At 33.1% G+C, this 26419-nt stretch overlaps 3 protein-coding genes across 7 annotated transcripts; 2 read left to right on the plus strand and 1 right to left on the minus strand.

Moving 5' to 3' along the window:
* Window positions 1–5757: 5757 nt before the first annotated feature.
* LOC120766761 (arrestin domain-containing protein 3) lies at window positions 5758–24871 on the minus strand. 2 transcript variants are annotated; one of them, XM_040092434.1, is made up of 3 exons: window positions 23998–24871; window positions 6816–8306; window positions 5758–6670 (listed from the first exon to the last, which is right to left on the minus strand). In XM_040092434.1, exons 1-3 carry the CDS (start codon window positions 24110–24112, stop codon window positions 6612–6614), a joined length of 1665 nt encoding a protein of 554 aa, XP_039948368.1. In that variant the 5' UTR covers window positions 24113–24871; the 3' UTR covers window positions 5758–6611. The 2 variants fall into 2 exon arrangements, with proteins under 2 accessions (XP_039948368.1, XP_039948369.1); XM_040092435.1 differs by lacking the exon at window positions 23998–24871 and adding an exon at window positions 15489–15686.
* Window positions 9835–14275, plus strand: LOC120766759 (tetratricopeptide repeat protein 14 homolog). The gene is made up of 9 exons (XM_040092433.1): window positions 9835–10529; window positions 10774–10979; window positions 11061–11257; window positions 11439–11648; window positions 11770–12167; window positions 12253–12357; window positions 12526–12695; window positions 12758–12933; window positions 12994–14275. Exons 1-9 carry the CDS (start codon window positions 10259–10261, stop codon window positions 14042–14044), a joined length of 2784 nt encoding a protein of 927 aa, XP_039948367.1. The 5' UTR covers window positions 9835–10258; the 3' UTR covers window positions 14045–14275.
* LOC120766762 (GTP:AMP phosphotransferase AK3, mitochondrial) lies at window positions 16968–20208 on the plus strand. 4 transcript variants are annotated; one of them, XM_040092437.1, is made up of 2 exons: window positions 16968–17194; window positions 19131–20208. In XM_040092437.1, exon 2 carries the CDS (start codon window positions 19234–19236, stop codon window positions 19900–19902), a length of 669 nt encoding a protein of 222 aa, XP_039948371.1. In that variant the 5' UTR covers window positions 16968–17194; window positions 19131–19233; the 3' UTR covers window positions 19903–20208. The 4 variants fall into 4 exon arrangements, with proteins under 4 accessions (XP_039948371.1, XP_039948370.1, XP_039948374.1 ...); XM_040092436.1 differs by having other exon boundaries at window positions 16968–17176; XM_040092440.1 differs by lacking the exon at window positions 16968–17194 and adding an exon at window positions 17571–17802.
* Window positions 24872–26419: the final 1548 nt, after the last annotated feature.

The following is a 26419-nucleotide window of genomic DNA, read 5'->3' on the forward strand; positions in this document are numbered from 1 at the left end:
ACAAGCAAAACTAAGACGAAGGTTTTTAACTAATTGAAACGCGACAAATGCACACTGTTAACACCTTTCGAAAGAAAGTTATGCCGCACAACATTATGCAACACTTACTCACACGTTAGTACATAAATAGTAGGCACATACATACATATGTATGTGTTGGGTGCCATAAATATAATCAAATAGTCGCGCCTTGCACTTAACGACCAAAATATGCCTGGCATACCGTTAATATATGATTTTTACTTTTTGTTTTTGTATTTTTTCACCACACAAATCTTTGTAATTATTTAATTCGTTTACGTTTATTGCGTTTATGTGCTTAAAACAAAACGCCGCATATCCGGTTGGCTTTCCAATTGAATTCGTAAGCGCTGGCGAAAAGAACGCACACAAAAGGCGCGAGTTCCAATGAGAGCGCTTAAGCGTGTGTGGCGACAATAAATTAAATACGACGCTGACCATGCAAGGGGTGATGAAGTTGGCAGTAATCGTTTGTAGTTGAATATCATTATTAAAGTGGAGGCTTTTTTTAAGAATACAACGACGGCGAGTGTGTGAAAACTTCTTGTAAACTGCGTGTTCATTGTGTATGGCAAACCTCTCCCACTTTAATGCTTAATATCAGAATAAAAAATAGGAAATTTTATCTGCAGCCCGAAGAGAGCTATACATTATTGCCATTTACCAATAATTTTTATTATTGGTTATATGTTAACTATGGAACTAAAATAAAAAAAAAAAAACATTTTTAATATAAATGTTTATATGATTTCTATGGATTTAGAGAACATAAATAAAAATTATAAAAAGAAATTAAAAAAACAAATTTTAATTAAAATAAATGGATTTCAGGACTGTATGGGGGCTGCAAAGAAAAGAAACGGTGCTTCCTGGTTGACTTGATTTCAAGCGCTGTATTGATCTTAAACAAAAACTTCTTCATTAGTAAAGATGTCACTATCGTATTGACATGAGCCAAAGAAAACAAAACACAAAATAGCGTCAAGTTGAAAAAGAATTGTATTTCCTTCTTATGACCTTTACGAATATTTCAAAAAATACTTAAAATTTAATGTATAACAAATTTCGGATGAATCGGTTGAGTAGAACTTGAGATGTCTTTATCTTGCCAACCACCTCAGATAAGGAGGTTCGAGTAAAACGCGTTTAAAGTTTAGTTAACGTTAATCAGTCCAGGGGGCCTATTCTGTAACTCGATTCGAAAATGTATTCTATTCGAAATTCGGATCTACTTTATCATTATACGAAAGTTGTAGAATTGTATTTCCTTCTTATGACCTTTACGAATATTTCAAAAAATACTTAAAATTTAATGTATAACAAAGATTTGAATCAAATTTCGGATGAATCGGTTGAGTAGAACTTGAGATGTCTTTATCTTGCCAACCACCTCAGATAAGGAGGTTCGAGTAAAATGCGTTTAATGTTTAGTTAACGTTTATCAGTCCAGTTGTCATGACGTATAAAACGGCTAAAACTTCGGAAATAATGTGAATTTTTTAAATTTATTTTCGGGAGATAATATTTGAAAAAGTTTGAAAAAAATCAAAATTTTTATGATGATGATTTTTATGATTATGAGAATACCCCCTTACACAGCAATATATTGCACAGAATGTTACCATATACCCAGCCCTTGGATCCATGTTTCCGAATAGGGATCGCATCGCCTCATTAGCACCCATTCAGAATATTGGACTTTATCAACGTGCTGGGACTAAGCGAGTCCTTGTGATTTAGGAGAGGGCACAATAGACCTAAGGTCATGGTGCATTCCCCATTTAATAATCTTATCTTACCATATACCCAACTCTTTTTCATGATAGTATAAAAATCTCTCTCCCGCTCTCCCAAAATTTCATAACCCATAGAGAGGAAAGTTTGTTTAATTTTTTCTAAAGAAAGAGTTCAAAAATTGGATATGAGCGTGATACCGCCCTCCTTTACATGAAACACCATATCTCGTAAACTACTGGCCCGATTTGAACCAGATTTTGTTCATAGTATTTTCAATCTGTAAATATTTTACAATCTGCAAATATTTACTTTAATCCTACACATTTCAACATTATGTACTTACTGATTATTTCGAGCTGCTTATGGGTCTTGCTTACTTGTTACTTCATTGGATTTCACATTCTTTAAATTTATTTTCAAATGCAAAAATTGTATATTTTATTACTGTAGTTCATGTATGCTTGTATGTATACAAATATGTTTACTTAATTAAAATATAATCATTTGCTTAAAAAATAAATAAATTTAACAGTTTTACAAAATATTATTCATAATGCGTATACAATTCACTTTTTTCTATTTGTTCGTTTGGTATATTTGTATGTGTGTATGTACCATATGTGCGTGTGTAGCTGTGCAGTGAAGTACAAAAAAAAAACATAAAAAATAGTTATAAATATGTAAATGTGCTGCTAGTGTGTAATAAATAATGAAAGAAAAATACTTGTGTCGCAAATTGTGCGTTAAAATAACAAAAATCACAAAAATAGATAGTTTCATGATTTCAAAATCATTCGAATATACATATGTATGTATGTATGGACATATGTATATATTTCGTATAGCTTGATTTTTCATATAAATTATAAGTATTAAATAATTGCTTATTTAAGCTGCATTTGCATAAAAAAGTGGTTTTGAGATTTTTAAAATAATTTACAATTTGTTTCAAAAACACTTTTTGGAGCGGTAAACGCTTCAACAATTACAGTCTTATGGCATACATATCTGTTGTTGTAGGCGCATTTGGGTTGCAAAAAAAACTAGAATTCTTAATAATTTTTTATTTTATTTTCAGTAAGTTTAAATTTTAATTTTCAAAATTATCTTGTTTTTACTTGAAATCTATTGAATTCACAACCATGCACTATTTTTTGGTTAAAGCAAAAAAAAAATCATTTTAAGGTAATTTTCGGCGTTTTTCTGACATTTATATTTCTGGAATAAATATTGTTTTTAACACTTCTTACATAAGACTTTACTTGTTATTACTGTAAGTTATGTAATTTTAGAGATTTGTTAGAATTTTAAAACACACTCGAATAAACCTGCTAAAACATCATTACTAATTGAATAATCTGCATAAAAAGTTTTAATTGAAGTTTTTGCTATTGTTTATTGGATTTTATATTATTATTATTATTTATTAATTTTATTATTATTATTATTATTATTATTATTATTATTATTATTATTATTATTATTATTATTATTATTATTATATTATTTTATTATTATTATTAATTAATTTTATTATTATTACTTATTTTTATCATTATAATTTTTGTTAAAATTTTTTAAGAAAAACAGAAAATTAAAATTTTACGTTTATCTTGGGTTTAGTTGGATTAATTATTGATTCTTAATAAAAATTAAGCCATTTTTTATTTATTTTATTATTTTTAATAATTCATTTATTTATTTATCTTTATTATTTATATTTTATAAACAGTACAAAATTTTTAATTTTACTGTTAAATTATTGTTGTATTTTTATTAATTATTTTTATTTTTTTCTTCTTTTTTTTAATTTTTATCTTTTTTTTCTATTAATTGTAACTATTTTCACACTGGCAATAAAGCAAGTAAGCAGTCCTTTAAAACGATTTTATATATTTGGGGTACTCACAATGTGTCATAAAGCATCGTAAAATCATAAAATCATAAATTTTTATACTAGTTCAAAAAATTTGTTCTTGGATGATATACTAAATTAAGTTTACGCAAATACAACTCTGAACGCTATGTTTTCGGATCGTTATAACTTATAACTTTATAAGACTATGTGAAACCCCTAATTATATAAAGTTCATTCGGCAAGAAAAATGGTAAAAGAAACGATATAAATTATTTTTAGAAATTTTAACACAAAAGATCTTTAATGTTTGTATTTTTGTATATAAGTAAGCTATAAATTTTTCTTATTTCAAATTTTCGGTACTCAAATTTATATTTTAATTTTAATTATTATTATTATTTTAATATTATAATTTCAAAAAAGACAAATTCCAGTATTTACAACCGATTTCACCAGCAATTTCATTCGAAAAATAAAAACTCTTAAATCAGTTTTCAAAAGTTTTTCACTTAAATTGCATGCTCCTAACGACAAAACTGAAATATGTTGTTATAAACAAAGTTTAGCTAAATAATTGCTTGTAAATAGGTTTGAAACTAACGGCAGTTGTATGGTTTAAGGTTAAGTTTGTGTTTTCGTATACTTGCATATGTTAAACGTACATATGTATGTGCTTAAGGTTACAAACAGGTTTTATTTATTAAAAAGTTTCATTTAAATTCGAAAAATGCAGAAACAAGAGGAATATTTAGTATTTCATAAAGAAATAACAGAAAATTAGAGGTTACTTTCGGTCAACGTTCACAGTAGTATTACTAAGAAAGTACAGTTATGCGTTTAATATAATTTAATATAAAATAGAACACACTTTGGAAGGGTATTATCTTAATATTACTGAAACCAATTAATTTTTGTTGTTGTATTGGCTTAATTATGCTTGTTATACTTATTTTAGTGGCATGAGACTTTTAGCTATATACTGAACCGAAACTGGGTTGATGCTAATTTTCAAGCTTTACTTTATGAAGAAAATTAAACTTAAGGTCACAACTGTTGTTATTGTAATTAAAGTTAAATTGTAAAATATTGCTTAAAAACGTAAACAAAGTCGCTTTACTTGCATGTTGCAAGTATGTTTATATAGATGTATGTATGTATGTATGTACATTAGACTGGAATAAATATTATATTCTGTTTTGAGTTCTCTTATGACTGCAGTACATTGCCTTATCAATATAAATTTGTGTAACATAAAATCTGTCTAAACTGTATGTAGACGGTTTTTTATACAAATTCACCTGGAGGTACTACAAACAGGGAAAGTTTGCCATTGTCATGTTATCACAAAAACAAAATAAAAATAAATTTGCAAAAATTTTCTTTCCAACTTAATTAAAAAATAATTTAATGATAACCAATTTAACAAATTGATGACTAAAAATAAAGCATTGCATTTTAATTTCTTTTTATTTAACAAGTTCATATATACATATGTATGTACCTCTGTACATATGTACATATATACAAAATCAAATTTTCGAAAACAGTACTTACATATGTATTTTATTTATTATTATTTATATTTCGGCAAGATCGTGTATATGAATTTTTTAATTATGTGAAAATAAATAGTCAATAATATATAAAACAATAAAATGTTTGAAAATAAAATTGAATGTTTATAATGCTGTATATTGAATAGTTGGCAAAAAAATTTTAACTTCTTTAGTTTTATTATAAACCAAAATATTTTGTTGTAAAGGTTTGAGATTCAAAAATCTAAAAGTAAAAAACAAATTGCCTCGACTTTTGTTGCTTTTATATATTGCTATATGTACAATATACAAAAAACCTTTTCTTAACCAAAATTAAGCGCAATGATTTTCTAATAATTAAATACACATACGAGCGTAATTGTTTAGCTATGAGGAATTTTCTGGTTAACATAATTTTCGTAGTGGCTTTTTGACTTTCTTACAACACTGCCAAATTTTAGTTTTAGTTGCAAGCATTGAGTAGCAATATTTTCGCCCAACATAAAGATTGATTTCGACTTTCAAAGCGAAGCTATTTTTGAGCAGCGTACTTTTCATATCTACAAAAGCATATTTGTGTGTATTTTTTGTAAAAATGTCTATGTAATATTTATTGACTTAACTTTTACGTTTGCTATGCGTAGGAATTTCAGTTTCGTTTTGCCTTCGTGCACGTCAGTTGCATATTTGTGCTATTTTACATATTTAGTAAAGTAATTATTTATTTTTAATTAACAATAGATAATTATTATTCTCCATGAATGTAGTTTATTTATTGCTTACTTTTTCATATGTCAATGTTGCTGTAATCCAAGCGCTATTTCTTATGTACACATATAATTTGTATCAATTTCGTTTTAAATTTGAATCTAATTTCAATTTAACATGTTTTCATCAACATCATTTTTGCATTTAATATTTTATGGTTTTAGGAATTATATTAAACAATCCGTAATACATATATATATGTATGTATGTATGCATGACATTTTTGTCGATACGTATAACTAACTTACTGGCTAAATACTATGATATCAAGCTTCAAGCCACAAAAAATGAGATTTTATCGTGCTGTAATAGTGTGTAAAAAGCATTGCTTAGTCAATGGTAATGCCCTAAAACTATAAAGGCTTTGCCTTAAGTGCTAGCATCGAATCGTACATACAAATTCAATTTTATTTATTTATATGCTATATAAAGAAAATATGTTAACACTAAATGTATATATGTATGAGTAGGTTCGTGTATGTTTCTGTAAATTTTGCGACCAAAATGAATCAAACAGTCTAATTTTTTTTAATATTTAGTGTAATGTTTATGATTTTTCATTTAGAACAAGAGGAGTGCCCAGCAGGTCCATACTCTACTCTTTCCTGGGTGGGTCTAGTAACTTTTGGCGCCGTAGTGGTGTTTAGTGAATTATTAGTTAAAGTATTTTATATCTGGAAGTAGTTGCAGTATCATTTCGGTGTTTCAGGTGGTGCAGTGGCGGAGCCGAAAAGTTCTTCATAAGATGGTGCTGGAAAAATATTGGAAAATAATTTTCTATATTACATATAATATACTAATTAAGAAAATTTGAAATAGAATTCATATTTGCATTACATTGTGTTTCATCAGCTATAAAAACTGTAAATAAAATCAAGTCTAATCTCTGTACTTACGCAGTTCATGCGCTCCTGGCGGCTGCATTCCATGCAAAAACGACGAACGCGCTGCTGCCGTAGTGGCTGATGTAGAAGATTCCTGGCGCGCTAATGTGCCCACTGTCGACCCTGAGGGCGGTGTGATGGGCGGTGGAGGTAATACGTCTTCGGCTAAACGCATCAGCGAATAACCAGGTGATTCCGATAATGACGGATATGTTGGTACTTGTGCTGGCGGATAAGAGTTGATCATGAGTGGACTACTACTCGGTGGATACATAACATAGGGCACCGTTGAACTGCGCAGACTAGCACGCGCCGAAGGACTATTAAATTGTGGTGATGCGCAAGATTCATATGAAAGATCACCAGCCAAAGCCGGACTTAATGTCGTCGTAGAGGAGTTGGAGGATATGCCAGAGACATATGAAATATCTCCCGCTAAGGCAGGACTTGCCGCAGAAGAATCGGAATTAACTGAACGTAATGAACTGTATTCGCTATATTGTGAGGAGTGCGATGGCGAGCCGATGGATGAATCAAGTGAAGGATAAGTTGCAATACTCAATGGTGTAGCGCTATTCTCAAATGGATTGCCCGCACCGTTCATTGTGACATTCGCTACCATGCCAATGTTAACACTATTACGATTGCCATATCGAGGTGGCGGTCTTGGTGGACCACCAGATAAATTATTAAGTACAGCCCCACTCGAATACATCTTAAAGGGTAAATTAAGTATGAGATTCTTAAAAAAGCCACGTAGCACCGCTTCCACACACAACTCATATGATATATTTATAACACCGCTTAGCTCATCATCGGACGGTTGGGTCGTAGGCGGTATCATTAGCTCATGTGCAAAGGAACGTTCACTCTTCTTATGCACTGCACCAGTCTCTTTATTGACTAGTGGTACGCATTCCATTTTTTGCACACGTAACGGTACATGACTGTAATACCAGATATACTGTAGCACACTGAATCGTAGTTTCTCCACATTTGTCGTACTGTTATTGGTGACAGTGACACAAATACGCAAAGGTTCACCACGTACCGCTGAATCTTCCGGCAACAATGCCAGCATTGTTATGGGACGTGTACCAAATAGACTAATTGTTTTGGTAATTTGTTTTTCCAATGAGGTGGGATTCGAACGATAACACGGTGAAAGCGGCATATGCTTCAGCACAGTTAGCGGTATAATGTGACGTTCGTCGAAAGTCCATGGCCTTTGGATGACTATACGCAATTTATACTTTATGGAACCGTAACTACCTTTAAAACTAGATGGTAGATTGTAATCGAGTGGTACAGTAAATTCGAAATTATGTTCACCGGGATTCAATTCAATGCCGCGCGGCTCAAAGACGGGCAGTGTGTGCTCATTGTGTGCGTAAATTTCTTTGCTGGAGTAGAAGAGACTTCGCGCTGATTCATTGTTGGAATTTTTACGTAATATTTCTATCCATTTGCATTTGCCTTTGCCAGTAATTTGCACTTTTATAGCTAAAAGTAAAGAAAAAATAAAGATACGCATGTACCATGTATGTACTATATATTTATTAAACAATTAACCGCAATTGTACTAAATATTTTCTCGATATGTAAAAAATAAATAAACAATGCTGATAAATACTTTTAATACAAATTCATAAAAGAAATAATAATACAGAAATTTATTAAGTTTAACTTATGTAGTTAGAACATAAAACAAATAAAAATCACATTTCACTTAAAGTATGTACATATATGACGTATTGATGATAAAATTAAATATATATTACTGTTAGTGCATTGCATTCGAAAATAACTTGCTCATCCAAAGTTATTTAAAAAATATGCTATTTTCTTCTGGCACTTCAAATTCAATTGAATTTTCATTGACTTCCAATGCGTCTGTAACAATATCCTCGTCGGGCAAGGTTCCAAAGTAGACAAGTTCATTGTCGCAATGAATGTATTCGTTATCAAGTTGGCACCATTCATAGTTTTCACCTTCAATAGCCGCAATCTCATCTGTATCTCGAATTTTGTCAATGGCTACGTAAAATGAACAATTTTACTTTTAACTTGCAGCAACTTGAAATGAAATCTACCTTTTTGAAACAATTACTAATTTTTTGCTGCTTAATTGGAAAATTTGCTTAAACCCGATTAAAATTTGTGGGTAACGGTTTTAACTTTGTTGACAATTGTTTGCATAAATGCGGTATTTGTCTATAAACGCCAGAATTTGCATAAAAAAATGTAAACACATTCATGTTATGTGTTTCAATATATTCATCACACATATTTTACAGCCATTGCAAATAATTTTATGCGTGTGTTTGTTGTTGTGTCGGTGCACCAAGAGGAAATATATGCAATTCTTGCACAGTGCAAGGGTTTCGCAAGAGCAAGAGAATACCCCTCCTATGTATATTTGCATGCAATGTCACGTAAAAATATAATTGCAACCCTGTTTTAGCTGTGATTTTACATAAAGACATATTACGTCGTTAAATTGTTGAGCAAGGTAAGTTTTAAATAGATTTTATTATTTCTATTTAAAATATAAAGATTTGTTACAGTTTTTTTTGTTAAAAATGTATGCATAAGGTGCGCCAATTCACAATAGCCATGCTTAATAGTCATTCATCACAAATTGACCGAATTAGCCATTCAAATATCACTAGATTCTGGAATGGGTGCTCTCGTGCCCTTGTATATTTCGGTATAGTATTTTTGCAATCTGCAATCTTGCAAGAGCAAGCGAATACCCCTAATATTTACAAATGAATTTTACCCATCGTAACAGCTATGCGAGGGGTTAACGAAGAAAATCTAACCGAACAATGTTCACATGCACTTTATTCGTTCGCCATGAATCAGATTCATTACATTTTTCATTCACAATAACACACTACTGTGACGCATCGCTTTGCAAGCTGCTGTCATTTTTCTCACAGCCGCACCAAGTAAAAAATATTTCTTTCAATTTTTTGTGATAAACGAGGTTAAGATAGATTTTATAAACGTTCGGTGTATTGTAAGTAGATTCCGCTACTTAATAGAGCCTTTAATCAACCAATATTTATCCAAAAATTTCAATTTATTGTGGTATATACTGGCGAGGTAAAAACGATTGCCCACAGCTATACTCAAAGGAGTGGGCAGGCAAAAGTGGAAGAGAATAAATTAACCATTCGATTTTTTTCAACGCGTCATTTAACAAATAGGAACCGGCCAACCCCACATCGTTATTATTATAATTTTAATTTGATATTACAGTTACCGATATCCCTATCCCTATGTTAATTTAATGGATACTCTTTATCTGTACACTGTACGTATAGAGGCCAAAATAAACCTTAACGCGTCTTTTCACTTCGTGCAATTTCAATTGTGGAATTTTTACTTGTTTAAAATAAGTTTTATTTAAAGTGAAGTATTGGATAATAAGAAAAATCGTGAACAAAATGAATACGAATTATATTATGCGTGCTTTGAGTTTCCACGGTCAACCCATGCAAAAAATTTGGGATGACGAACGCGGGGCAGGGGACATACAAAAGTGCGGTATACCTGCTTATCCCGACTACTCCATCTACCAGGAAAGGCAGAAATATTTTACATTTCAAGATCGTGCGAAGCGTTTAAAGCTGCATCAATTTTTTGCTCGTAAAGCGCTAGATTTATACGATTCGGAGCTGACTAGTACGGAGGTGGAACCAAATAAAATTATTGAAAGTAAGTTTACGCTTTATGTTGCAAAATAACTTAAATTATCTAGCAACTGCGTACAAAGTATTGATTGTCGTTCTAAATTTGCATTTTTTTTCCAATTCCTAAATTGAACAATTAAATTTATATATGTGTCTTGAGAAAATAGATACAACAATTAATATAAATATAAAATCGATCAACTTGTATCGATTTATTTATTACAGTTTTTAAAAACGTTAATTCACTCATCTTTTGATTTCATTTGCAGATGAACAATACATAGCATCGCTGCCACCATACGAACTCTTCGTCAATAGAAATAAGGATAAACAAAAACGGTGCCGTTGTATAATGAAAAATATTAATCCAGGTGATATTATATATTGCATGGTAACAAAACCTAATATTACTATGGTCAAAACTCTGTGCATGGGCGAGCCTATGGTACGCTACTTGAATGACCTACCTATCAAGGTAAATCGCTTTCGTCTGTACATATATAGATAGATTTACACTAAATAGATGGTTTTCATATATAATTTTTCAAACATCAAGGCTTATTTAACAAAAACCGAATTGGATGGTAATGATAAACCGCGTGTTTTCAATAAAAACGATTACCTTCGATGTGAAGTATTGGAAACATCTGTAGATGCTGAGCGCCTTTACTTGACTTTGGAAAGCATGAATGAAAAAAATAAAAATATCCCACTTGGTGTAATAACGTTTGCAGATTTGCCAAAATACTATCGGTATGTACAATATATATGTAAGTAGAAGTAAAAAAGGAATAGCAGATTATAGAACAAATTACAAAAATAATGAAAAAAAAAACAATTCGCTTCAAAAAAAATTTGCTATTTCTATTGAACTTCTAAACGAAACGAAAACTAATTTTTAATAAGATTTTTCGCCATCTGATTAATGTTAAAGACATATTGATTATAATAACTTGGAAAAATTTGAGGATTACATGCTTAAATCTAAGGAATTTCTGAATCCGAACTATGATATGCTTTATGAAATCAATGGCTTAGATGTGAATGAAACTTACACATTCATGTCTTCATTGAAACATCCATTTCCGCGAGATGAATATGCCAAGGAATTGCGCCGCACACAAGCGAGCAAATGGGCTTTCCGGTGAGTGCTTTATGTTTGCCACATTAATTAATATTTTCTTTTTCATTGTAGCCTTATGATACAAATTTAATACAAATAAAGCAAACATATTAATAACAATCTCATCAAACAAACATAACAGCTCGGTTGCCGAAGGTATTGAACATTTCAAGAATGGAAATCACGTTGAAGCTTTTCAGTGTCTTAACAAAGCTCTCACCATTGACCCGCGTAATGTAGAAGGCCTGGTCGCGCGTGGTGCACTCTACGCCAACAAGGGCTCATTTCTCAAAGCCGTAGATGATTTCGAGAAAGCTCTTAAACTTAACACTTATCATGTAAACGCGCGTAAATATATGGGCGAAACTCTTGTGGCGCTAGGTCGTCGCTATGAGGATGAAAATCGCATAAAAGATGCAACCAAAGCATACCAAGATTGTTTAAATATTATACCGAATCATGAACAAGCGCGTTTATCGCTCGAAGCAATTCAACAGCGTTCCGGTAGTCAATATTTTGAGAATTTAGCACATCTACAAGGTAGCGAAATCACTTAATTTTCTACTAATTCGGAAAATGTATATAATGTATAAGCGTGTTTGATTTGTTTGTTGTGTATGTAAAGGTGAAGAAGAAGACACTTTAGAAAAGGAAAAAATGTCAGTACGAAATTCTTCAAGTGACGATGGCTCAACGTCCAGTGATAGCGGTTCGGAAACTGAGCATACAGGTAGGATTATTAATTGGGCAAAATTTAAGTAACCGTTTTTTATTTCTCTTTTATTTAGCCGCTTATTTAATGTTGAAATATTTTTGGATGTATTCTAAAGGACAAAACTGTGTTAAAAAAAAAAAATATTTAGCCATTTTATAAAAGTACGCTGCGCTCACTTTTCAGATAACGAGGATATTGGAAAGGAGGGATCATTGTCACCGCTTAGTAAACGCATGGCTTTGCATGTGGCCAGCCTACAAAAGGAGGAAGAGTCCAAGAAACAACTGAATCAACCATTTTACATGACAGCATATAATGTACCGTCCGCCACAACGCATATTAATGAATTTCGGGTAAGGCAACACATTTCGTCATCAATCGTAACGCTTTTTTACAAGGGCTTTCATATTTTCAGCTGGATGACGACGATACAGGCTCTCGTGTGCGGAAATTATTGCAGGAAGCATCGAAACACAAGAAGGAAAAAAAGAAAATAAAAAAGAAAAAGAATAAAAAGACGAAAAAAGTTAGTCGTAAAGAAAAAAATGCAGCCAATATATTGAGCAAAATTAATTTCCAGGAAGCTTACAAGTAAGTTTTATTTTATTTCGTTAACTATGTCATTTATTTATCTGTGACACAAATAACCAGAGCAATCAGCAGCATGAACATCGAAAATAAACTCACCGAAAATTTGCAAAAATATGAAAAAACTATAGCCGATATTAAAAAGCGTCAGGAGGAGTTAGTGCAATCCATAGAAGCTGGCATGACCGACCGCAAACGTTCTGAAACGCCGCCGCATGTATCCTCAAAGCGTTCATCAAAGCACTCCGCATCCAACTATCCCGCTTCTTCATCCTATTATGCATCTTATCCAAGTACTTCGGCCGCCGCTGCAGCTGCTAGTGCAGCCTCATCTAACGAGCGCACAAAATTTTCATTTCAAATCAAACGGCCCGTTAAGGTGGATAAATTTGGATTGTTTCGCGTGGCTACACCATTGGCACATCGAAGTCCTTCACCGCGTTCTCGTTCACGTTCCCTTACACCATCACGAGAACGTCGTCAATTTACTCGAACTCGCAGCCGCAGTCTTAGTCGCGGCCGTTACCGTTCACGTTCGGGTGGTCGTTGGAATCGTCGACGTTCACGTTCACACTCCATTACGTATGATGGGGGGCGCCGACGTGGTTCACGTAGCAGACGCTCATCACGCTCCTTGTCACCTCACCGTCGTTCTCGCTCATCACGCTCCTTGTCACCTTACCGTCGTTCCCGCTCTCGTACTCCAAGTCGCACACGTTCTCGTTCGCGTACGTTGCATAGCCGGCGTGAATCGTCTTACGGAAAACATACTTATGAGCGTACGATTAGTAGAGGTGTTAGACCTTCACCACCCCAACAGGTTAACTCCAAGCCAGCTAAGCCATGGCCAAGGCGTGGTGGAAGAGGAGCAGCACGCGGTGGTGGTTTTGGAAATCGTGTATGGCGTCGTGAAAACGCTGTCGAAGATCGAGATTCTAATGGACGTTGGCTACACGACAAATATGAAGGGGGAAGTCAAGCAAGCAAAGTGGATGATGGCCCGTCAATAGAGGAAATTGACGAGATTATCAATAAAGCGCAAAAGGAGCGAAAACAGGAAATCATACAACGCGATAAGGATATATTAAAGAAGCCCACAGCAGGCCACTTTTAATTAAGCATTCTTATAATATAAATGTAACATTTAATAAAGAGATATACACATATAATACATACATAAATACATAGGAACATATGTAAAATGCATGTTCGTAGTTTCCTATCATACAATTAGCTTAAATTTCACACGCGTTCCTTTCCTCTTCTTATTTCATACCATATTTCATTATAAAAAGTATTTTCGAACTAACAAAAGCTGAATAAAATAAAGTTTAAAAAAATCTATAATCAATAAAGATATGGCGTATTCTTTATAGTCTAGTTTATATTCCCTAATTGCTGTAAGAAAGTCTAGAGAGTATGGAATTTTGTCCTCCAAGCATTAAACGAGACTGCAAAAGTTGTTCCCACGACAGTCGGGTCCAAGTAACCGGAACGGGCCAAAGTTTTTTTATCCGGCCAAGGCCTACAACAACAACTGTAATGTTCCCGCGACAGTTCGGTCGGAGTAACCGGAACGGAGCACGAATTTTTATCCGCCCAAGGACTGTCTACTTGGCACGACTCCTCGAAATTACTTCAGGAAAGTTTTCGTCATTAAACAACTGTAAATCTTTCATTTCCTACGAATTGGATCAAAGCATAGTTTGAATTCCCACCTGTGCCATCCACTCTAAGTTTGAAAAAGTACTTCAATAAGCAGGAAAATTATTCTAACTTTATAAAAATTTGTTTCGAGGATTTTGTTCCATTTCCTTCTAACGAGGCACTCGACGTGTAAAAGATTTGTTAACTAACGTAAAATTACATTTTTTTTATCGACCATATGGGAATTAAAAATAATAACAAAACCCAGTATGTTCCTTCCCTCGCAACTGTTAAAAATTCACATTATAACATTCATATTTATAGAATGTGAATATTTACCTCAAATATTCAAATTTTTTTTTCCCGCGGAAAAAATGGCAAAATGTGCTAAAATTGCCACACTTCCCACAGTAAGTTTCTTATATACTTATGTGTTAACTAATCTCAATAATCAGCTAATTAGTTCCAAAGCGTTATATATACACCAAGCGTGTCGATTTAATAAATAAATATTTTGTTTTTCATGCATTTCAATATGAGTTACCCAAAAACCAATATTGTTTGTTGACGAAGGCCTTTCGTTACTTTTGTTGTTGTTACAAGTTAAAAAATATATGCTTAAATGGTTATTGTGGGATACAGCTGTAGCTTATTGGCAAGGATTGGCATTGGAGCAATCTCTATTTCTTTTTTGGTCTGTATAAAATTTATTTTTCAATAAACCCTAATGTTCACAAAGAATTACTGTGATTTCATTCAATACTTCCTAATTCGCTGTAAAAATATTTAGCAAGCTTTATCTTAAGAGTACTATGTCTCGTTCCAGCCAAAAACCTTATTTGACTTTTAAATATCAAGCATAAAAAGAGATGACAAAAAGATATTTATTATAAGGATTTCTCCCATCCTACCCGTATATCGGAACATTGCAGCTTTTGTCCACCGGCCGATTGTAGCCCAAATACAAACATCGAAATCACATACATATGTATGTATGTAAATATTTGGCCGAACTTTTGCTTTTTGTTTAGCCGCGAACTTTTAACGAAGAATCAGGGGTAGTAAGAATTTTAGGCCGCTTTTGGATGGACGATATATTTTTACGAATATCAATACCAATAAAACACTAAAAGTTCTTTAAATTAATATTTTTTGCATAACCAACCTTTATGCAATTGCAATTTTTGACAGTTGAGCTTCAAGCGGAAGTCGCCCATTAAGCTAACTGTCAATTAGGATTTTGTGTTAGCGGCGAAAAGTTTTCGAAGAAACAAGGGTTTAAAACTTTTAAGCAGCTTATAGATGAACGATACATATTTACGATAATTTTTATAAGAAAATTAAGGACAACCGTTAAACTCACGAAAACAATGCTAATTAAATCCCATGATAGTCGAGTCTAAGCAACCGGAACGGTTCTGGATTTTTATCCAGCTAAGAGCTGCTGAAAAGTTCTGCGAAAGATTTATGGTCCTTTGCGCGTTAGCCACGGCGAATACCGCATTCGATGGAACGATGAGCTGTACGAGATATACGACGACATCGACATAGTTCAGCGAATTAAAAAGACAGCGGCTGCGCTGGCTAGGTCATGTTGTCCGGATGGACGAAAACACTCCAGCTCTGAAAATATTCGACGCAGTACCCGCCGGGGGAAGCAGAGGAAGAGGAAGACCTCCACTCCGTTGGAAGGACCAAGTGGAGAAGGACCTGGCTTCGCTTGGAATATCCAATTGGCGCCACGTAGCGAGAAGAAGAAACGACTGGCGCGCTGTTGTTAACTCGGCTATAATCGCTTAAGCGGTTTCTACGCCAATTAAGAAGAAGAAGAGCTGTCAACTCGCCACCATTCCTGGAAATTACTTCAAAATATTCTTGCCGCTACAACAACAACAAACAGCACGATGTGTTTATGATGTAAAATAATTTTTGTAGAACCAAGTTAAAGTTCCTTAAATATTTTTTGCATAACTAACTTTTACTCAATGCCAATATTTCCAAGCGGAAGTCGTTCATTAAGCTAACTATCGATTACGAACCGGTAACGAAGACAGATTTTGCTTAAGGAAAAATGGACATAGCATAAATTTAAAAAAATCCATATATGTATGTAAAAAAATATACAAATTTGCGAAAACCATATGAATTGCCCTATGACCTCTGCTAATAAAATAACACCATGCGATAGCGAGATATTGACCAACTCTGTCGTTCACAATAAGCACCTGGAAAGAGGTGTATTAAGTGTACGAAGAGAGAAACCTACGCATTTGCGAGTAAACACAAGTTATCAAAGTACAATAACTATGTCAACAGAGAGACGCGAGCCCCAATAATGCGGGTGACAAGCAACAAACTAACGTATGTACATATCTACAACACATCTATTGACAAATGCCAAATCCCTTACTAACTAGAGCAACCCAATTGCCTGGCTGCCTACAACGCTATAATCAGTCATTGCCCGGCCGCTGGATGTGCGAGGAAGCAAATCGACACGAGCACTTGGTGGATTGGAAAAATAAGCGAGAAATTAAGGCGTGCAGAAAAAGGAATTGTACAACAAAGTGACAAAAGCGTAGAAGAGCGTGTAGCTAAAGTACGTGCATTTCAGAATGTAAATATGTAATTGTGAAGTTCATAAACAAACAATAGCTGTAATTAGTTTGTAGGAAATTCAAAACGAGCGGAGCTTTAAATATGAAGAAATCACGAAAACTAAGGAAATTGTTTGTATTCTTCAATATTATGAAATCTAAGAAGAATTCGTGTGTAAACAAAAATTGTGAATAATTGCGAAATTTATATAAGCGCAGTGTATATGAGCGCATCGCAACATTCCCCTGCTTGCATGTAAATTTGCACAGTGTGAGCGTTATAAATATAAATATAACAATTTAATTACGTGAAAGAACGTATGCCAATTGCGAACTATTAATATGAATTGATATTGAATGCGCAGTGGCGCTTATAAAGTTGTGGAGCACACATTTCCCATCACTACTAAACAGTACGACCAGTGGCTGTTGACGGTGGTTCTGGTTGTAGTGCCTTTGCCGTTCTGAATGCTTCATGTTCAGGCTGAACTTGTTTTTACAAAGCCGTTTGGACTTTGAGCGTGTGGACGTGTGCGGTGTCAGCATTAATTTAGTTTATAATTTATGCAGATATAAGTACGCGCTTTGAGTTCTATACTACAATTCCGGTGGCTGAACACATTCAGTTGTACATGCGCATTTTTTTATTAAATTACATATGAATACAATCATTTTAATTTATATACACTTTGATGTACTCAACTTGTGTACCTGTGTAAAACTTTATGCTAAATGGAACAAATATAAAAAGTTATTTTATCAAAATCGCCAAAATGCTAGCAAAACGCGTTGATCAAAAAAAAAAAAGAATGATAAGAGTGACAGCAAAGCTTCACTAGTAAACAATAAAAATACAGTGGTAAAATTGAACAACTATAGAGTTAAAATTTCGGGTTTTAACAGCTTAATGAATATTTTTATTTAATCTTTTTTTTTGGGAAATAGTATACAAACAAGGAATGATTTAAATCAGTGTCCCGAATTTCGAAAAATTAATTTGGGAAGTAAATCGCTTGCATGTTTGCTACCCTTTCATGAATGTATTCTGAGGATTAAATGAAATTGAATCCCAACAGATACGAAACGTTATGTATACATACATCATGAGTTCCACGATTTTTTAAGGACATTTTAAATTTAATTTCATATATTAGCTTTAACATGCTAAGATGGTTTTTACTCCATTAAATTTGGCAATTACCACACCTTAAAACTAAACTTTTAAAATATTTGTTGGACTTGTCAATCCAGAGTTTAGTATACAAATCCTTCTGGATTAAATCTTTACATTACTGTACACTCTAATACTTTATGTGTCAATAGTGCGTTATTCTCGATAATATGTTCGGAGGTTTATGAGTTAGGAGTTTTCTCAGGCCGTGAAGGCCACGAATGATTTAGCTTTACCCAGCACGCAACGCGTGGAGTCGAAATGCAAAAAGATTTAGAAGTTTTAGATTGAAGATACATACATACATATATGCTATAGTTCGAATCATTGCTGGAAAAGCTGAAATCCCAAAATCTTTCATAATATACATAGGTATTTAGTCTGTCTGTAACACACACTGTGCGAAAACGACTGTGCGTGGCAAGTGAATTTTTATAAATTGTTCTTACTATTTTATAAAAAAAAAGTATTTTATCTATGGAAGAAAGTTAAATCTTAAGATAGAAGCTATAATTTAAACCTACAATTGACTTTTCTTATTAGTTTAAGCTAAGTTGGAATAAGTGATAAATAAATAAATAATAAGGTTTACGACTAAAGATGAACATGCATGAGCACATATGTGTGTGCCTGTTCACCCACTTAGCGCTGCTCAAAACATTCAAATGTGTTGGAACACACAGGAGTATAAATATACATTTACAAACATACCAACAAAGCTTAGAATATATTTTGCGAACCGCTTATCAGTTATAATTACTTTGGTATTTTCACTTCACTTTCAGTTGCTCTCGGTGCGGCAATCCAAACACAGTATCATTTGGACAGGCGATCGGCGTGGTCACGCACAAACTAATCAAATAAAACATTAACAAGCACAAATCAAATATGCTGACTAAAGTCTTCCGTATGGTGATGCTGGGTGCGCCCGCCTCAGGTAAGGGTACAATCTCGAAACGCATTGTCGAAAAGTTCGGTTTCGTACACATTTCACCCGGCGACATGTTGCGATTGAATGTGGTGCACAATACCGAGTTGGGCAAGAAGGCGAAAAAATTCATGAACGAGGGCAAACTGGTGCCAGATGATATTGTAATGAAATGTGTGCTCAGCCGCATTACCGAGGTGGGCAACAAATCGTGGATGCTCGATGGCTTTCCACGTACATTGGCACAAGCTGAACGTTTGAGCGCTAGTGAACCATTACATGCGGTTATTAATTTAGAAGTGCCACATGATGTGATCATTGAACGTGTGAAGGGACGTTGGATTCATTTGCCGTCCGGACGTGTTTATAATGTGGGCTTCAATGATCCCAAAGTGCCGGGTAAAGACGATGTGACCGGTGAGGATTTGGTGCAACGCGATGACGATAAGCCCGAAGTGGTGGCGTGTCGCTTGCAAGTGTACGAGGAGATGTTGCGACCAGTGTTTGACTATTATCAGAAACAAGAGCTGATCACTAACTTCAAGGGACGCACTACCGCTGAAATATGGCCGCAGGTGGAGAAATTCCTATTGGAGAAGACAAGGTCGGCAGTTGCCAAGAGGGTTTAAGGCTGTGAGACGTTACCAAAAAACGTTAAGGATATGTTTATGCGAGTATTGTAGTTGTGCGCTTGTGGGGAATACACAAAGCCCACTTTACTTCAACGTGTTGGAACCAAGAACAATAATTGTAAACGTTAATTAACGATATATACATTCATTAATACAAATGTACAATATACATATATAAGCATATGTATTTAATAGTTATGTGCTGCTCTTTAGGTCCCGATTACTAGTGTAGTTTTACATATTTACATATGTATTATTACAAATATATTGATTTAATTTGTATATAATTTTTTTATAAACTAATTTGTATGAGTATACCTTTTTCGTGTGAGTAGAAATTATAAATGCTAACGAAACAATAATTTGAAAAAAAAAACGAATGTATCAGTAGTTTTAAAGAAAATAAATGTTTATATGCCATACAAATTGTATTTGCTTGAACAATTATCTGTCATGCTTTAACTGGCACATAACGGTTGTTAAAGAAATGAATTTTCTGGTTGTCAGCTGTTAACAGCTGTTACAATACACTTTTTAACTTACGAAGGTGGACCGATAAGTACCCAGCCTCACCAACCGATGCCGCAATAGTGCAACAGTACAGTGGAAGAAGTTGACTTTATCCTGCCACGGAGAAGGCGAATAGTACCCTATCGATCGGAAAGTTTATATACACCGCTTTTTGTAATATACAAGGGGGGATCATCGTCTACCTGGTGAGGCGCAATAGGTCATAGCACTCTACGAATTGGGATGATTCGACGCCGAATTAGAGAAAAAATGGTCAAAAATATTTGCAAAGAAAAACGTGCTCTTCCATAATGACATTACACTGGCCCACAGCTAGACTGTGGGTATGAACTGCTGTCCTATCCAGCGTATTCTCCAGTTTTGACCCTTTGCGACATCCTTTTGTTTCCAAACTATTCAGACTGCCCTCGTATATTAAAGCATTTCTTATAGCATAAAGCAACAAAAGGCATTGGCAGCAAAATTCCAATAACATCTGTTTGATAATTTTAGCTTAGACGTTGATAAGGCTTCAGCTGCTGCAATCACGACCGTTGTGTTTAACGCAAGTGGTGTTATTTGTTGTTTTTAGTTATTTTTTGCTATTTCGCACATATTATATTAAACTAGCCATATTATAAATAATTTGTAGATTTTCTGATAACTAAATGCTATACATTTGTGTTGAAATGGGTTTATATACGATTTGGCTTAAAGGTGATAACAAAGTTAAAGCAATATATGACACAAAAAACAAATATGTACATATACCTATGTGTGTACTGTACATACATATGTATGTACATATCGTCACCTAAAATGCAAAATAACGAATCATCAAAAAACTCGAAATTGAGTATCTTATTCATTACGACTCACTACTTCAAATTATATACATAATATTACATATGTCCAAAATTTTTATATTCTGTGCTCACGTATAAACCAGTTTTAACCAATATTAAAAATGTTTTTCAATCTTGCTCTATTTTATTGCGTGTTTCATTCACGTCACTGTAAATTTTCGAAAATGTTGTTACGTTATTTTGCATTTTATGTGACGATATGAAAATGTATAGCACTGTAAACAGTTGATATCACCGGCTTTTGCTTCTATTAATGCAATTGCAAAAAGATCATAATGCCATATAAGCATACTAAGTACAGTGGTGGAAGAAATGATAGCAGCATAAGCTTAATGTTCACTTTCGTAACATAGATTCGTTTTGCATAGGAGAAAATGCTGTTGAAATAATCTCATATTAAAAATAGTGTGTTTTTAGGCGCACTTACGTGAATATGGGCATATAGACATCAACAAAAAATTAATGGTATTTTTATAAGACATATAAATAGTACTGGAAGCTAAATATCTTATATTTAAGTTATTTTATTTATTAAAAAATACAATATTTAAAATATTTGCCACTATTTCAGAAATTGCTTGCTTCATCGATTTTGCTTCTATTTATTTTATTTTATTTTATTTTTTAATTTTCCAAATTTTTTAAAAGTATACTAAGCATTAAAAAATTATTCTCTTATATGCATCTAATTACAGAAAAAAACTATGAAAAAGACACAAAACAAGCAAATATAAATATATGTATGTATGTACATCTTATAGTTTTTATTATTTTTCAACACTGCACATATAAACTGGCAAACATTAACTAACCTTCATACTGAATAAATATTTGAAGAGAAAACATCTTTGAAATTCCCAAAAAAAAAAAAAAACTGAATAATATGGACAAACTTTTGCCAATTAGAAACAATCATATGTTATAACATACTATTTTGAGAGACTATAAACGATATAAGCGATGTCCGTAAAGAATAAGAAGTTATTTATGCCGAAAAAGTAGGCTCATTCACCGCGACACTTTGCATTTTGTATCATTTTCGTAAAATAAAATATTTATATGTTAACATGAGTTATTCAAGAGAGTATTGTACATACATATATAATAGTTGCTACACAATTTGTGTTATCTTCAGTAGATTAATTTTCAAGAGCAAACGAATATCATTGATAGAATGCGTGTATATTTATTTATAGTCAATTTCAATTAAATGCATAGTAGATTATTAAAGGACAAGAACAACTTATAAATAATTTATTATTACCTCAGCTAAACAAATTGACGTAAACTGATAACACATTGAAACAAAAAAAAAAAACAATGCGAGTAGAGTGTTGGAATAGATTTGCCGCTCTAGTATATTAGAGATTTAGATTAGATATAATCTCGTTTTTATGTGAAATACTTTGAAATTATTAGACGCGTGATTAAGAGGGAATTTCCTAAGCATTAAAACATTTGATGAAGTGGTATTAAAACAATAAACTTTCGTTCATTATATCATATGAAATTTTAGACGAACACTTTCATTGTTCGTGCATATCACATGATATCAGCTGATAGAGAATTGCGATTTTTTAACCATCAGATTTTGGACAAATCAGAACTATGGTAGTGTAAATCACTATCAATGGGATAGATTAGCATTCGAATCGGCAATTATAGGAAACCGAAGATAGATTCAGTAATAGATACAACAGCTGACAATCTACACATTATGTAGGTCTGAACTTTAGCCGATCGTTGGTATTAATTATTATTGGAGCTACAATTCATATTTGCAAGTAAAAAATTATGAATAGCACGTTAAGCTGCATGAAGATTTAATAAAATATATTACTATATACATACATTAAAAATTCTAAAGTCAGCTCAGAAGAATTAATTATTATTATGTAGCTGTTAATCTGTTTATTATCGCCTATGCAGGAAAAAATACTTGAATATATACTTAACCCACATTTTTAGTTCCGTTTCCTGTTCGAAAAGTTCAAGAGTGCCTGACAAATGTAGGGTGTTGGTTGGCTATTGCAAAGCAACAAAAACAAACACCTGCTAAATGCGTCTTCTTAGCCGCAGCGCTCATTCACGGTGAAATCAAAACAAAAAGTAGTAGTATACGAAGCTGAGAGAGTTATGAATGACGTTTCTAATGAGAACAAAACAAAAAAATAACAAATCTAATAAATACATGTACATATGTACATACATATGTGCAATACCAATAAATTCAAGCAGATTAGTTTAAAAAATAGGTTCAAATATCTTTTCATGTTTGTTTCTAAATTAAATAAGGAACTAAAAATGTAATTAAAAATTTCCAGTCATAATAGATTCACTTGATAAGTAGGCAATTAACTTCAGAAAATACAAAGCATTCATGGCTTAAACAAAAGAATCTTTAAAGTAAATGTTTAAGTACTCTGAGTCAAATACATAATGGTATATAAATGCTGATGATTCAGGTTTTCGTAGAGAGCTTGGACCATTGCAGTAAAGTTCTTTTGTTTGAAAAACGTATGTGTTGATATTTATGCATATGCATGTGCGTATGTGTAGCGCTATGTAATTCTATGTGAAATGCAAAATAATCACAGAAATTAATTCAAAAACTTATTGGGGCTCTATAGAAAAATATGTGAATGCATACAAATGTACATAGGCATTTAGAAGTGTGGCATAATAAATAAATAATATTTTACAATCATCTACGTACCACGTATTTTTGTGCGCTTGGTTAGATTTAAAGAGATTTCGCCTTTTATTGTTTCGCCCGCAGAATATACTTTTTCCGGGTTGTTTAATGTTATGCGTAACTTCTCCGTTGCCATTGCAGATTCACCACTTCCTTTTACACTTGAGAGAGCCTTATCTTTCTTTCAGAAAAATGCCAATTTATATATCACGAAACTCACTAAATTTCGATTGTGATATTTGTTGGTTGAGTTCACTTCATAAGTTCGTTGCCTTATGTTTCTCCTTTACTAGCTAAATTTCAGGCAAGGCTAAGTTAATGCTTTCGGTATTTGGCATTTTCGTTTCTTTTTTATATTTATATTTTATCCAAAAATAAACACTTTGACACTAACACTACACAAAAACAATGGTACGTGCACCCGCTCCACCGCCACTTTCTCCACATACGCACACTAGATTGAGTTCTCGTACCCCTTGACTATAGAAGATTTCATCTGCTTACAATCGGCAATCTTTATATTTCTTTTGTATTTTTATAAAGACTTGTTCGCATGCAATTTAACGATTAAACTTCCTTCTGCTACGCAAGCTACCGAATGCACTTTGTGCAATTTTTATTGTTCTTCCAGCGCAAGAGTTTTGAAAGCAAAATGCGAAAGTCTTTGCCAATGTAGGAATTTTTGCTCTGTTCTTTTCGGCGCTCATTCAATTCTGCTCCACACCTTTTTATCGCATCAATTACTCTTTCATGCTACCTTATTTCATACAATACTTTCAGTTCGCCAGGTATTGCACTGGGGCCGCCTGCCACAAGAACTTATCCACTCATCCACGAAAAGAAAAATTCCCGCATTCATAATTTTCTCTGCAAATATAAAACAATACCATTCCTCTTACTATGTGTTACCGCTATCCAAAGTGTGTGCATGAAAGAGATGAATAATATTTGGAAATTGCTAATTGGAACAGCTGTGGAACAGTGTTGCCGTGTCTCAGTGTATATTCCAACGAATGCGAAATATAAATGAGTGAAGAACATAGGCAAAATATATTTTCATATATATAATAATGAATACTGACATTTTTTTTATGAATTATTTCTTATTCTTGTTCCACTTATATAGAAAGCTAACAAACTTAGTGGAGTCAACGATCGTTTTAATATTTTGAGTGAATATTTTAAAGCAGACACTGCATATATTTAGAATACTATTGTGAACTGATTTACTAGCAACAGAAGTAAGTGTAGCGTTCCTAATAAATAATTGGGGTCTTCACCCAAAAATCATTTTGTCTTAACATCAAGCGTATCGTTAATAGACAAAGGAAAACGAAACTATGTACAAACCGCTTTTTATAATTGTTTTCTGTTATTTTAAAAAAAATTTAAAGTTCGTTAAATTTTTCCGCTCGCTTGCCACTAAATTAATAACTACATAAGTATATTGCTGCTTTCTCACGGATTATATTCTGTTCGCAGAACACTCAGCTGCAATTTGAGTTCCAATTATCGTTATAACCTTGAAAAAATACGTTATATTTGCCGTATGATTAACGGTTACATATAATCATCTGCTGCTCTAAATCAAATTCAAAAATATTTGGTGAAACCAGAAATATTGCCAGAGGATAGGAGTTGGTGTAATGATAATTTGGCATTTTAAATATGTACGACTCTCTAATTCACTCCATGTACTTCTACTATTTACTCATACATACACATGTAACATACTATGTTAGTCTACTTTTGCCTTGACGAAAAAAAAAACATTTAAAAAGTATAATAGTAATAGTTACTCATAAAAAGCCTAAACTTTTATTATTTCACGTAGCAAACTTCAAAATTTGTGTTTGGTTTTAATTTTAAATATATCCACACATTTACATATAAAGCCAGAGACACATGGTGGGCTTAAATATTATTAATCACATTTTCAGCATTATGCAGATTGTTGTCTTCTATAAAACTGGATTTAGCGTGTGAGATCATTTACGATATACTCTCAAAAGCCGCAAACTACTTACTTTATGGCTATCACCGGTAATCCAACACTACTAACTACATAAACATATAAACTTTTAAAGCTGTTCAACAACAAAAAACCGTGTGCGTATTTGTCATTAAGACGTGAGTCTAGTCTTAAACGAAAACTTGTCTTCAAGCGTTTCTCAAATCTCCGACCCAAACGCAAATAATACTATTGAACGAACCCCTGTAGAAAAATTTTGTAAGAATGAACTATTTCTGAGAAATATTGTAAATACAATTGAAGAGAGACTTGAGACTGAAGAGAGAGAGGGAGAGATTTTGGCCCTCAATTCGTATATTTTTTTCTTGGAGATGCACCACGGACGATGTAATCCATTTAAAGAATCCACTACAAGTTGAAAGCAAGACTATGGAATGGAACAGAATATGCAATACAGAAAACACTGATAAT

The sequence above is a fragment of the Bactrocera tryoni genome, chromosome 1 (genome assembly GCF_016617805.1).
Source record: "Bactrocera tryoni isolate S06 chromosome 1, CSIRO_BtryS06_freeze2, whole genome shotgun sequence".
NCBI classification, from domain to species: Eukaryota; Metazoa; Arthropoda; class Insecta; order Diptera; family Tephritidae; genus Bactrocera; species Bactrocera tryoni.

Excerpts from the sequence above, each read along its gene's own strand:
- LOC120766762 (XM_040092437.1), top strand. The coding sequence starts at position 19,234 with ATGCTGACTAAAGTCTTCCGTATGGTGATGCTGGGTGCGCCCGCCTCA.
- LOC120766759 (XM_040092433.1), top strand. The coding sequence starts at position 10,259 with ATGAATACGAATTATATTATGCGTGCTTTGAGTTTCCACGGTCAACCC. Across the intron at positions 10,980-11,060 it reads TGAATGACCTACCTATCAAG|GCTTATTTAACAAAAACCGA; the intron begins GTAAATCGCTTT and ends TCAAACATCAAG. Across the intron at positions 12,358-12,525 it reads TTCGGAAACTGAGCATACAG|ATAACGAGGATATTGGAAAG; the intron begins GTAGGATTATTA and ends CTCACTTTTCAG.
- LOC120766761 (XM_040092434.1), bottom strand. The coding sequence starts at position 24,112 with ATGGCAACGGAGAAGTTACGCATAACATTAAACAACCCGGAAAAAGTA. Across the intron at positions 8,307-23,997 it reads CAAGCGCACAAAAATACGTG|CTATAAAAGTGCAAATTACT; the intron begins GTACGTAGATGA and ends CTTTACTTTTAG. Across the intron at positions 6,671-6,815 it reads GCCAGGAGCGCATGAACTGC|CACCATCTTATGAAGAACTT; the intron begins GTAAGTACAGAG and ends ATATTTTTCCAG.